The sequence below is a fragment of the Pygoscelis adeliae genome, unplaced genomic scaffold, assembly GCF_000699105.1.
Source record: "Pygoscelis adeliae isolate BGI_AS28 unplaced genomic scaffold, ASM69910v1 Scaffold14, whole genome shotgun sequence".
NCBI classification, from domain to species: Eukaryota; Metazoa; Chordata; class Aves; order Sphenisciformes; family Spheniscidae; genus Pygoscelis; species Pygoscelis adeliae.
The window spans coordinates 4,738,281-4,750,791 of NW_008825109.1; the positions used below are offsets into that span (position 1 = coordinate 4,738,281).

At 43.1% G+C, this 12,511-nt stretch overlaps 1 protein-coding gene across 1 annotated transcript in view; it reads left to right on the forward strand.

The window, feature by feature from the left end:
* Positions 1-11,867, forward strand: part of FLT3 (fms-related tyrosine kinase 3) — a 36,800-nt gene extending 24,933 nt beyond the window's left edge. The window contains exons 12-24 of the mRNA XM_009327867.1: positions 1,150-1,328; positions 2,781-2,893; positions 2,992-3,124; positions 3,214-3,318; positions 4,640-4,750; positions 6,794-6,947; positions 7,307-7,437; positions 7,801-7,925; positions 8,293-8,415; positions 9,060-9,171; positions 9,255-9,354; positions 10,675-10,780; positions 11,733-11,867. Of these exons, the coding sequence (XP_009326142.1) occupies positions 1,150-1,328; positions 2,781-2,893; positions 2,992-3,124; positions 3,214-3,318; positions 4,640-4,750; positions 6,794-6,947; positions 7,307-7,437; positions 7,801-7,925; positions 8,293-8,415; positions 9,060-9,171; positions 9,255-9,354; positions 10,675-10,780; positions 11,733-11,867 (1,627 nt within the window). The remainder of the gene's footprint in view (positions 1-1,149; positions 1,329-2,780; positions 2,894-2,991; positions 3,125-3,213; positions 3,319-4,639; positions 4,751-6,793; positions 6,948-7,306; positions 7,438-7,800; positions 7,926-8,292; positions 8,416-9,059; positions 9,172-9,254; positions 9,355-10,674; positions 10,781-11,732) is intronic.
* The last annotated feature ends 644 nt before the right edge of the window (positions 11,868-12,511 follow it).

Sequence of the window (12,511 nt, forward strand, 5' to 3'; positions counted from 1 at the left end):
GTAAAGTCAGTGAGAGTGTTTCCAGTAAAGTTAGCGAGAGTGTTTCCATTTCCTCTGTTTATTTAGGGCAATGAGTCAGGCCCTAAAATTTCAAGAGATGCTGAAACAGCTTTGAGCTGTTTTATGAATTCTGCAGTTTTTATTTTAGATGTGCCAAAAAACTAATAATCCCACGGTGCAGAAGAGTACTGGGTCAAATTGTCTTTTGGAAGATTGTGGATAAAGCTCTAAGTATTTTAACTAGATATAAAAAAATTATCTAGACCATTTTCTTATCCATACTTCTGAAAAGGCTTCCTAACGTCAAACTGTTTGTACAGAAATGGAAAAGGAAAGAAAACATCCAGCTAGTGAGTTTAAAATACTCCTTAAAACATCTTTCTGGAAAGAAAATGCTGTGACATTTCTTGGGAACTTCCACATGTACAAGATAGTACTATGTGTCAAGCTGAATAAATTTTATTTATTTACTTACCTCCTCATTTATTTATGTGGACAGTGAATTAGACAGTGAGTTGATGAATGATAGAAAAGCTAAAAGTCAAAATTATCTCTGTGTGGGCTTCCTTTCCCTCAAGTATAATGTTCCCTCTTTCTACATGTCAGGTCTTAAATAAGTCATTAATACAGGGTGGATGCTCTCCATCTCGAGTGAGAGAAACTTCATGGTTGAAATCACATACCTTCAGGGAAAGGAGTTAGAACTTCTACTGTGGGTTCATTTCGTATTTATGTTTTAGTAGCGGCTCATTTGGAGCTGCTCAGTGGTTTAAGTGTTTGAGGTAAAGGTGAAACCGGTGGGAATAGGTGCGGTGGGGAGGTCGTGTCAGCTGTGAAATTGGTGGAGGTCCCGGAGGTCAGGGGGTGCAGGTGCCCTGCCAGGGCAGTGGTGGAGAGTGGGAGTGAGCCCAGTGTAGGAGGTAGGGAGCCCAGTTCACCCCCTGCTGACCCTGCCATGTCCATCACCAAAAAATGAGACTGGCAACTGCTCTGAAGCCTCACTCTAACAGTGACAAATAAAAAACAAGCCCATCTATCCCTCCCTCCCTTCCAACACAGACGTAAGACATGTTTTGAAATATCCCACCTTCTCCCTTGGAAAATGCCACTGTGAGCCAAAAATCAAAACTGGTCTGCTTTCTTTTTCAGCTGTACAGAAGAAATCACTGAGGGGATTCACAACTTCTTGCCAGAGAGGAGGTCCCTGGGGTCATGGATTTCAAGCAGTACTTTAGATGTAAAGGAGACAGCAACAACCTTCTCCGTTGAGTGCTGTGCAAACAATTCTGTCGGTTCAGCCTGTGAAAAGAGTTTCATTAACCTGTCAGGTACACTAAGCCAGTGCTTTAGCACAGGTTTTCTCAATTAAAGCTGGCGTGGTAGAACTTTTTATCTGGCTAAATGGCTGACTGTGCAACGGCATTGCAGGTAAAACACAAGCACTGTGTGTGAACCGTATGGGAAATGGTGGGTGAATGGGAGACACGTGTCTCTTTTCTCTGGCCCTAAAGCAGGGGCCTCCCTCATTAAAATGAGCAGAAATTTCATGTGAATAGGAAGTGCAGGATGGAGCCATGGCAATGTTAAGGTCTGCTTTTTTATTTCATCTTGGTAATCCTTACCTGAAACCTGGAGGCATCAGCTTTGGGAAGAGCTGAAGCCACTTTGGTAGCTGGTGGCAGGTGTCGGCTCTTGTTCCTCTCCTGGAGGTCACTGCAGTGCTGCCAGAAAAGCCCATGGGAGCTCTCCTCACCCCATGGAGGTCATTGCATGCCCGAGCACGTGCATGACTGAGCCAGCAGACCCACTCAAGGGACAGTCCCTCTCTGGGAAGCAGGATAGAGTACCAGGGGAGAGACCTTCTTAAACTGCTGTAGGTAGGTGGCAGAAGGCTAAGCCCTGGTTTGGCAACTGCTGTGCAGTCTCTCTCCTTGTCGAGAGCATGAGAGATTCTTTCCTTGTTGAACAAGATGATTATTTGCCCATGCACTTTATACTTGTAACACCATATACATTCCACAGGGCAAAATATTTCAGCTACAGGGAACATGCTGTGGCACCTGGGAAGCGTTTTGAAGCACACAGATATTTGCAGTACAGAGATTTCCTTTGTCATGGATGAACAAGCTGTTTGCTGCTTTTGACTACAGCTGGCAGAAGCTGTGACCACTGACAGAGTTTGAGCATTTATGTTGAAATTACAATAGAAAGTAAGCGTAACACTTACGCTCTTAGAAACTACCAGAATATGAGGGCAGGTTTCACGTAACACTCACCTACCCTCCGGCATCTTCTAGTATGGTCTTGACTTGTTAAGAGAGTTCCTGGCTGAGCAGCAGAGCAATGCTCTGAGCAGGTTGTGTACAGTCTGTCCACTGATAACTGGTGCTTTGGTATCTGATGTACATTGCTTGGGGGAAGGCACAGGGAGAGAAGGGAGACACAATGAGAAGAGGAATTGTTTAGTCCTGTTTATGTTCACGATGTCCAATCCATGGATCACAGCAACACCGCCATGCACTTAGATTTATTAATTGGTGTAGCATTTTTTTGGAATGAAAACAGATGTCAGAATTACTTAGCACTTAACGCCTCCTGCCCAGCTCCTTGCCTTGTATATGCCTTGTATATGGCTCTACCTCATTCCCCGTGCAGAGGAGGCTCAGGCGTGAGAGGACTGCAAACTGGCAGAACTGACCAAGCCACCGTGGGTTCTCCTTGCACCTCTAGCTGTACACACAAGCTCTGATTCAGTGGGTAGTAATATGTATCTCTTAAAGTTGCAGGAGCTGTTTCTTCCCCCCCGGACAATGCTGCATTCTATGTCTCTGTTGGATTTTTCCTCCTATTGATCGCTTTTTTGTTTGTATTCATTTTTCATAAATACAAAAAGGTAAAAGCAAACATAAATACCTGCCCCTTCTTCTTTTGTTCCTACCAGGCTGTTTCTTCCTCTCTAAGACTTATTCCACTTTTTTTTTCCTTCCAAAGCAATTTAGATATGAAAGCCAGTTGCAAATGATTCAGATGATAGGCCCATCAGATAATGAGTACATCTACATTGACTTCAGAGAATTTGAATATGATCTCAAATGGGAATTTCCTAGGGAAAATCTGGAATTTGGTAAGCAGTCCACAAGACAACCCACAATGCTGGAGTAGCAGCCTGTGCTGTAGCAGCTGCAAATAATATTGGCATATTGTGTCTTGTAGGACAGGTCCTCGGTTCTGGGGCTTTTGGGAAAGTGGTGAATGCGACAGCTTATGGAATTAGCCATGCAGGAGACTCAGTCCAGGTCGCAGTCAAAATGCTAAAAGGTATGATAAACTCTGGGTGCCTTTCACAAGCAGTGATATATTCCAGCGGCTCCAAAGCAGAAGCGGTGTCGGAAATCCCTTTATATAGAGACTTGTATCAGTTACACCTCACAAATGCTTGGTTTCAAAATCCTTTCAAAATGCTTTCAAAATCCTGTTTCAGTTTGGAAAGATATTGCTGAAGTGCCTTCTTCCTGCAGTGTGTGGCATTTTGTCCTACACGCCAGAGATCTGCGTTGTGTGGGGAAGGATGGAGCTGCTCTGCTCTGAAGAGGACGAATGCAAATTCATAGTGCAGATTAGCCTGCTGGTCACACTGGTGACTGTGGACTTTGGCGTAAGGTCCCTTTTTCTTGTAGTGCTGTCTAGCTGTTGCACTCCCTTCACCTCCTGTGTCTGAGCTAGCTTTTTTGCAAAACTTCCAGCACGTCTTCCTGTAGTCTTTTCTTCTTGATGACACAAAGAAATTTCTTTCCATCCCTCCTTATGGGTCAGGCTTCTTAAACCTCTAATCCTCCTTGCTGCTTTGTTCTGGACTCTCTCCAAACTGTCTTGACCCCTCATAAAAGCAGCGTCCAGAAGCGAGCCTCCCTGGCAGCAAGCAGAGGAGGAGGGCTGCCTCTCTGGGTTCCAAGTACCACAACCCTCTTGATACATAACGGGATGAGCTTCATGTCGGCAGCAGCACCAGCACCCTCCTCACCTGTGTGCCCACACAGACCCTTCCTGCCAGCACCGCCATGCACCTCTTCATCTCCTATTTGCACATGTGCATCAGCTTTACGCTTCCTTGGTCCACTCCTTTGCAGTTGTCTTTATGGAAGTTCCTCTTGATCATTTTGGTTCACATCCCCAATTCACTGAGATCATGAGGACCAAATGCTTGCTGAAAAACAAGCCTAAAGCTACTACTGAAACACAGGGTGGCCTTCTTAGCTATTGGATCACAACTCGTTGTGTGCCATAGGGCTATTGAGATGTTTTTTTCTCGTAGCATTTCTCTCCAACAGGGTTGACTGCCATTTTTTCTGTGCTTGTGAACACCTTAATACACTGATGTCATTCCTTGCCAGCCTAAGAATGACAAATATTAACATTTTATGACAGCATTCCCAAGCATTCAAATGATACACACTCACACACACATTTATTTTCCACCTTTGCTAAATCTTTTTATACTGCACAAAAAATTTTAGGATGTTCCCAAATGTACTTTCAGTCCAATTAATTTGAAATGAAGACTTGCATGTGACAAAGCATCACAAACATTTGTGTTTTTAATTCTTTGCTGGAGATTTCCAAATCTCTGTTACTTTTACAGAAAAACCTGATGCTTCAGAAAAAGATGCTCTGATGTCTGAGCTGAAAATGATGACTCACATTGGAAGCCATGAAAATATTGTGAACCTACTAGGAGCTTGTACTGCGTCAGGTAACTTGTGGAAAGGTACCAATTAAAATGTTCAGACTAACGAGGACTCCTGAACAGAAAAGAAGTATCAAAAATCGATTACTGAAAGCAGTATTAAAAACATCCAAGCCATAATTAATCACCTGTTCCTCAAGCTGCTGTTCCCTTCTTCACCCCTCAATTCTTTCTTTATTGAACCAATTTTGCTGTTCCACACCGGTGCAATCTAAGATGAAGATGAAATGAAATCAAAGTTAAGGCTGTGCATGAGTACAGAAAAGGGTCCTTTCTGATCAAACTTGCATGAAATGATACAATAGCCCTTCTATAGAAGAGGTTGTCCTGTTACAGTGGTGATGGCACTGATACAGGCCAGTTTATTAAGCGAAAAGGAAAAGCTTATCTGGTGTAAGGTACCTTTGTATCCACATGATTCTGTTCACATAAGAATTTTTTTTTTTAAAATCATTTGACTCACCAAACAGTGAAGTTGTAGAAAGAAAGGGGAAAATGGCTAAAGGCTAGACAGGAAAGAAAAGAAACTGAAAAAAGAGCAGGGGTGGGGGGGACACCCAAAGAAAGAAGAGGAGAGAAGTGAATAATGACAAAAGAGACAACTTTTTAAAGGACTGAATGTAAAAATAAACTGAAGATGGAAAGAACTAAGCAAAGATAGGCTAAGATGAAAATGCAAGATATTATTACTAATTAATTATTGTGTGACTTGTGATATCATTGAGGCAACATACGTGGATATTCCTGTCCCAAGAACTCCCTCTCTGGCCAATCCAGCAGTGAGCAGGAGTGGGTGGAGAGAGGCTAAAGAACAGATCACCTCAGGGAAAGGGCAGGGTGTACCCAGAGTTTGCCCGTATCATGAACTGTAACACCTGCCGCTGAAAAACTTGACAGATCTTCTGCCACAGATATTTATTAAGTCAGAAAGACCAAAGATAACAGTTAAGTCTTGTTTCCCCAGTTCGCATCAACAGCAATACTGTCATGCAAAGACATTTGAGGCATAAGAGGAAAGCAGAGAAATAGATCGTTGTTGGTGGCTTTAGCTGATTTGAAAGTATACAGGCTGCCACTGCCTTCTGGAAAACTCAGCAAGTGTGATGGTGTAGGCAGGAGAGCTGCAGGGGAGTCTTGCTCAGTCTGGCAGGGGAGGGCAGGGACACTTCCAGCCTTATCCAAGTCCCGTGTTCAGAAGCATTTACATGGCTCTCAAGACTTCACATCCATCCTCTGAGAGACTTTACAGGCTTCTCACAGTGTGCCCTACCTTGCTTGACAGGGACTGTCTGGCAGAAACGTCCACAAATTCGTATTCGGTCTTTCTGAGCCAGAAGGGGTGATGCCAGTGTAAAACTTTGCAGGGGTGATGTGTGACCACTCTGAGCTCTCCCTGGGCCATTTGCTCTGTTCCTGCTGGCTTGTCATGGCTTTCCTCCGAGCACTACCTGGTCGGGAATTGGAGGTAGTTTTCCTTTCTTGAGAAAGTGGCCTGACCAGTGCTCCACTCACACACATCCCTTTGCAAGGTCTTTCCCTCCTATAGGTTCTCTCAGCAAGCACACTTAGGTTTCAGGTGGCCTTCTTGGAAAAAAAAGGGCATTTCTAGAGCATGAAGGTAGTGCAGATAAATGAAAGGGCGTAGGTCAAAGGATACCAATTCACACCATCAAGATAATTAGCAAGGGTCATCTGTTGCTTGAACCATGTATAGTTTAGACAATATGTTGCATCTTTATAGCCTGTACTGTCCTCCCCAGTGCCATCGGTACGGGGAAGGATGTTTGTGCCTTCATAGGGATTTGCAATCCTCCTTGGGAGATGCATCACGGGAAAATCCGCTACATGCTTTCCAAAGGGACATTACAGTACAGTAATTACAGTCAGTAAACATCACCTGTCCATCAGTACAGGTTATCTACCCAGGAAGGGAAGATGCTTGGGATGTTTAATACAGATTAGTCCTGGGAGAAGATGGAGCATCATTAGGGCTTTAATGGGGAGAGTGCTATAGATAGCAGGAGGCGTTTACATTTCCAACTATTTCAGGACCAATCTACTTGATATTTGAATACTGTTGCTATGGTGACCTTCTGAACTACTTAAGGAGCAAAAGAGAAAAGTTTCACTGGACACTGACGGATATTTTTAAACAGCACAACTTCAGCTTTTACCACAATATCCATTTGGACCAAAATTCCAGGTAAAGCATTCAGCAACAGTTTAATACTTTATAAAGCTACTGTCTCTTTTTAAGCTGCATTCTCAGCTGTGCTGTAAACTGGTGAAATTATTGAATTCTTAAGAATGTGCCTTCACATACTTTAATAAGCAATGCCTTGGGAGGAACTGAGAATTGATTCTCCTAATGATGTTCCTTGCACTGGACTGCAAAAGACAAGCAGTCTCTTGTTTCTCTTTCCAGTTTTGAGAAGACTCATATCTGTGCCCAGGTTTTTAATAGCAATAACTGATCATGCTTTTTCACTGCAAAACGGTTTATGTGTAGAAGATTATGTGATCCACTGTGTGTAACCTTTGAAAATGTGTCACCCACTCCAGGAAGGGAACTCACCTGAAGTACGGTGTGAATACAACTCTATGCAGAGAGGATGAATTTGAAATCACACAAAGAAGTCAAAACATAAATGTGACATCTGGATCAAATGGGATTGTGCTGTATTCTGAGAAAGGTAAGGGATTAGTTGCTTTTATCTCTAGTAATTCTGTTATTATTGTATTTATTATATTATTGATTTAAATAGACTAGATTCAGTGACACCCTTTCTGTCATATGTCTCTCTTCCCTCCTGGCAGGAATTTTGCTGGAGAAGGATTCAACAACACTTAAGACCAGAGGCTTATGTTTCTGGTCATGCTATACATAGCATTTGAGTATGAAAATTCTCTTTCCTTTATTTTGTGTCTGAGCAAAGGATGCTCTTTGTGATATTGTTCTTGGTAGGAGCACGTGAAAATCCTTACAACAGCCAGTGAAATTAATCAGAGAGTGAGGAAGCTCATGGAAAACTCATACTTTTGGTTATTTTTTACAGATAAAATTAAGCATGCAAGCAGACAGATGGATGAAGAAGAGGATTTTAATGTGCTCACTTTTGAAGACCTTCTTTGCTTCTCTTATCAAGTTGCCAAAGGAATGGAGTTTCTTGAGTCCAAATCGGTATGGTGAAGGGTAGCAAATTGTTTAGATAGAAAAAACAGTAAAAATAGGTTAGTCTATAAAAAGCAGACTGAAGAACAGAGCCACACAGTGGCAGGCTTGAATTAGACCTCCTTCCCGAGCTTTTCAGCAAAGACTGGATTGCAGTTTCAGGCATGACCCTGAGTAAGAAGTGGCTGCACTGCACCCTTCTGCCTGCTCCGGCCCCACCTTTGCCACGAGCAATCGGGGACTGTCTAGGTTGCTCATTCTCCAAACTGTTTGAGTGGAAGGAGGCACCAATTCAGACAGCTCTCTGTGAGACAAAGGAATTATCTTCTTCTGATACTAAATGCTGCAGAGCGTTAACCCATCCTTTCCTTCTAAGTGCATTCATAGAGACCTCGCTGCCCGGAACATACTAGTGACCCATGGAAAAGTGGTGAAAATATGTGACTTTGGCCTTGCCAGAGATGTAGTGAATGACTCCAACTACATCGTCAGGGGCAATGTGAGTTTCTGAATGCTCTCTATTTTTCATACCATTGTAAGAAGGATAAGGAACCAAGAAAGTGAAGCTTTACATTTTCAAATTCCTTGTTAGCTTTATAGATGTCTGTATAGACAGTGCAGAAATCTCACTTTTTCCTGCCCTTGGCAAATGCAAATTCTTAGCTTATAATTAACCTGATCAAGCTAGTACTGTAAATGAAGTGGTACCCATGTCCTTTCTAAAGCGCACTGAAACCCTTGATGGAAGTGCTGGGAATTGTTTTCTGTTGCGGACAATAATAGTACAGGGACAGTAGCATATGTGTGGGGTACACCAGATCCTCCGGCTATATGAAGAAGTACACGGTGGACATCTCCATCTGAGCTACTCTGGAATTCAGGGCAGGGAAGAAGGGTCTTTCAGGGCTGAGCTCATCTCTTCCTTAAATAGTCATCTAAAATGGATGAGATGAATTGGCTCCTTAGAAATGCCTATTTCTTTCTATAAGGGAAATTTAGAGGGGCTACTAAGAGAGGCCCAGCTTTTCACATAGCAAACAGGAACTGATCCGACAACTGTGAGTTGTAGTGAGAACTACAGTAAGTCATCTAGAAAGCCTGTGTCATAGCATGACCTGGCCTCCTTCCCCCCTGTTTGTACAGGCTCGTTTACCAGTTAAATGGATGGCTCCTGAAAGCTTATTCGAGAGGATGTACACAATGAAGAGTGATGTCTGGTCTTATGGAATATTACTATGGGAAATATTCTCTTTGGGTATGTTCTGTAACGCGACAAAAGAGCACTGCTTGGTTTTGGCAACTTCTGAAGTAACAGGTATTCTCCAATATTTTCCACAGGTGTAAATCCCTACCCTGGTATTCAGGTTGATACAAACTTCTACAAATTAATACAAAGTGGATTTAAAATGGACCGACCGTATTATGCTACAAAAGACGTGTAAGTGTATTTCCTGAGTGATGGACAGCATGGGAGTTTATATTTACTAGGTCACTGTTTGTATGACCTTTTATTTATTGTACACTGTACCTTGCTCAAAAAAATCACAAAAGGTGAGATCTTCCTCTAACTCTGAAACAAGGCTGCTTGATCATGTAGGTTCTGTCCTAAAGCAGAAATGATCAACACTGAAGGTTATGTGTGTTTGAAAGGACTAATTTATTATCTGTATTTAATTGTGCCTTCCTTTCCCAGGGAACTTCTTGTTCTCAGATCACAGGCTTCCTTTTTCTTTTTCTTTTTCTTTTTGCAAAAGCTATGTTATACCATATTCATTTTGGATGTTAGCTAAATCTTTGGTGATTTTTTTCTATTTTTTTTTTTAATTGAGCTTTAGCATGTTTAATTCAGTTCCAGGAGGCTAGGGATCCTCTTAGAGAAAAACCCTGATAAGGAGGAGTTGGCAGGAGCTATTCCTGTGCTCTCAGCACACGATTTTCAGCCTGTGCCTCTGTGCCTGGGTGGACTCTGTCTAGAGGCGGACCCCAGAGGACAAGAGAAGAGAAGGTGGTGGGGAGCTACGAGACCTGGAGCATGGAGGAAAGTGAAGGACTTTATGTTGTCTGAGCTCTTCTGGCAAACATTTTCATAGGTAGCCTAGGGACTCTGTGCCTTGCTATGGCACTGTACCATTCTCATCCTCTCCATGTAGAGACTGTAATGGCATTAAAGGTACAGGTGAATCTGACAGATTCACCCAGGAAAGATTGCTGTGGGGCTTATAAATACCAGGGAATATATTGACCTGGTAAGTTTGCAAGGGACTTCAGCAGCTAGGCACTGCACTGGTCCCTGATGAAACTGCAAAATCTCTAAGGTGGTGTTTAAACTTCAGAAAGATTTTTGTGATGGCAAATTCCACAAAAAGACTCGCTGTGAAAACTGTCCTAAAGACTACAGAGTCCACAAGGAGCAGGTTCAGCCCCAGAGTCAGACAGGAATTCTCTTCCTACCATTTTCTTTACGGAAGCTGGAAAACAAGGTTAGCATGCCAGTATGTGCCAGCCAGGGTGAAATCCTGACCCCAGTCCTATGAGGAGGATTTTGCTAAGGACTCCAGTAAAGCCGTGTTCTTCATTTCACCCTTTTTCCTAATCTTTCTGTATCTTTTCCTCTGATGCAACATGCTAAATCTGGCCTCTTTCTATAAAATCATTCTGGTGCCCCGTGATTCCCATCCAAATTCTGCACCTCCATGTAGTCACTCACAGAGACTCCAACAGCTAACATGTTTTCTGTGTCACCTCTTTGCTCCTGCAGCTATCGCGTGATGCAGTCTTGTTGGGCCCTTGACTCCAGAAAAAGACCCTCTTTTTCTTGGCTGGTTTCCTCTCTTGCCTGTCAGCTGGCTGAGGCAGAAGGAGCAGTAAGTAAACACAGAAAGAAGAAAAATGTTTTGGGGGTTTTTTTGTAGCTCCATAGTTTCTATTCGAGTGTGCCATTGTGTTACGGAGCTATTCCCCAGGGATCTATGTAAGAGTTTGGGGAAAATTTTTCTGCTATCAGGAGGAATCCTGACCTCCCTGATGAGGATGTGTTTCCTCCCGCTGCCTGCACCGGGACTCCGGAAGGCTGAAATCTCTCAGCCTGTGCTACGGGACCATGCTTCCCTTGTGCAGGAGCCAGTGCACTTGGCTTTGGTGATGCTGATAGCTGCCATGGGAGGGGAGCTGAGCCCAGGCCACCTGCCAGGGATCTCATGGGGGGTACCATAGGTATGTGCTGCCACATCCTCACAGATGGAGGGCTGTATATCATTCTCAAAAGTCAAAATAATAAACAGGATCTGAGAAAGTCATATTCCATCCTTAACAGACTGTGATCTCTTCCTCAGGGAGGATACGCAACTCCTTTCAAAACTACCTATTCCTGCCTGGGTATCCACTCTGGGCTAGACACTATTCCCCAGTGCAGTGTCCTTGCTAACCTTTTGGGATGTGGGGAGCTATGAATGACTTTTGCCTTTGCAGCCTTGAGCACCTCTGCAGACTGTTAGCCTGACAGATGCTGCCGAGCATAGAGGCAAACTGATAAGTAACTTCAAAGCACTGTACCTAGAAAAAAAAAATCCTCCTTTGTGGTCCAGTGCCCTTCCTCAACCCAGCTCTTTTTGGCTGGATAAGATCCATCTCACTTAGGCAGTTGTCTGGACTCCCTTTGGAGTCAGTGGGAAGTAACAGGCAGGTATGAGTGTGATTCTCCCTCAAGAGGAGGTGGGCTGTACCTTACAAGTGCCTGCTTCACAAGGGGAAAAGCAGTTTACCAAGTACAATAAGTAATAACAGAAGATGTCTTTTATTTCCTCTTCCCAATTCTAGGTTTACCAGAATATGAAGAAAAATATTTCTACACACAATTCCAGCACCAAAACTAAACCACGTGTAAGCAGGGATGAGGAATCTCTGCTATCCCTGCCTGTCCTCCAGCATGAAGACCCCCAAGTCGAAAAATAAGCAGGGTTCTGGATTTGATCTCAGTATTTTCATAAACTCTGTGTAGCATATATATTTTGTATCACCACTAAGAAAAGAAAATGTTACCAACTGCTGCTCTATTCACATTTCTTATGGGCCAGTCCATATTTATGTTACTTTGAGGAGAAGACACAATTCATTTCTTTGAATTCAGCAAACACATCTATCACAAGAGAGAAGCAATGGTCTTTTCACTGCCTTTCTACAACTGGATATCTCTTTTTCTGGTTTTATGTAAATGGTGTCTAATCAATGCATGGAACTCAGACTGTTCTTGCCATATTGCAAGCAAACACAAGAAAATCCGTGGTTTTTTAGTCAATGTTTACAAGCACAGGCCATGCATCTAAAGCAAACTGGTGTGATTTCCAGAAGTGCTACTTGCATCTTCATCTCCAGATGTCAGCGAGTTGGAAAATCAGCTTTGTTTTACAAGGAACTATAAATCTGAGTGTGTACGACTGTCTTATCCTGAACATCTCAATGTTCTCAGTTGTTCTCAACTGTCAAGTTCCCAATAGGTGTCCAGTTCAGGTGAATTCAATTCATGGAGCTTTAGGTAGTCGGGTGGTCTCTAGTCATCCAGGCTACATTCTGCACTTGCTGATGAGAGCTAGGCACTT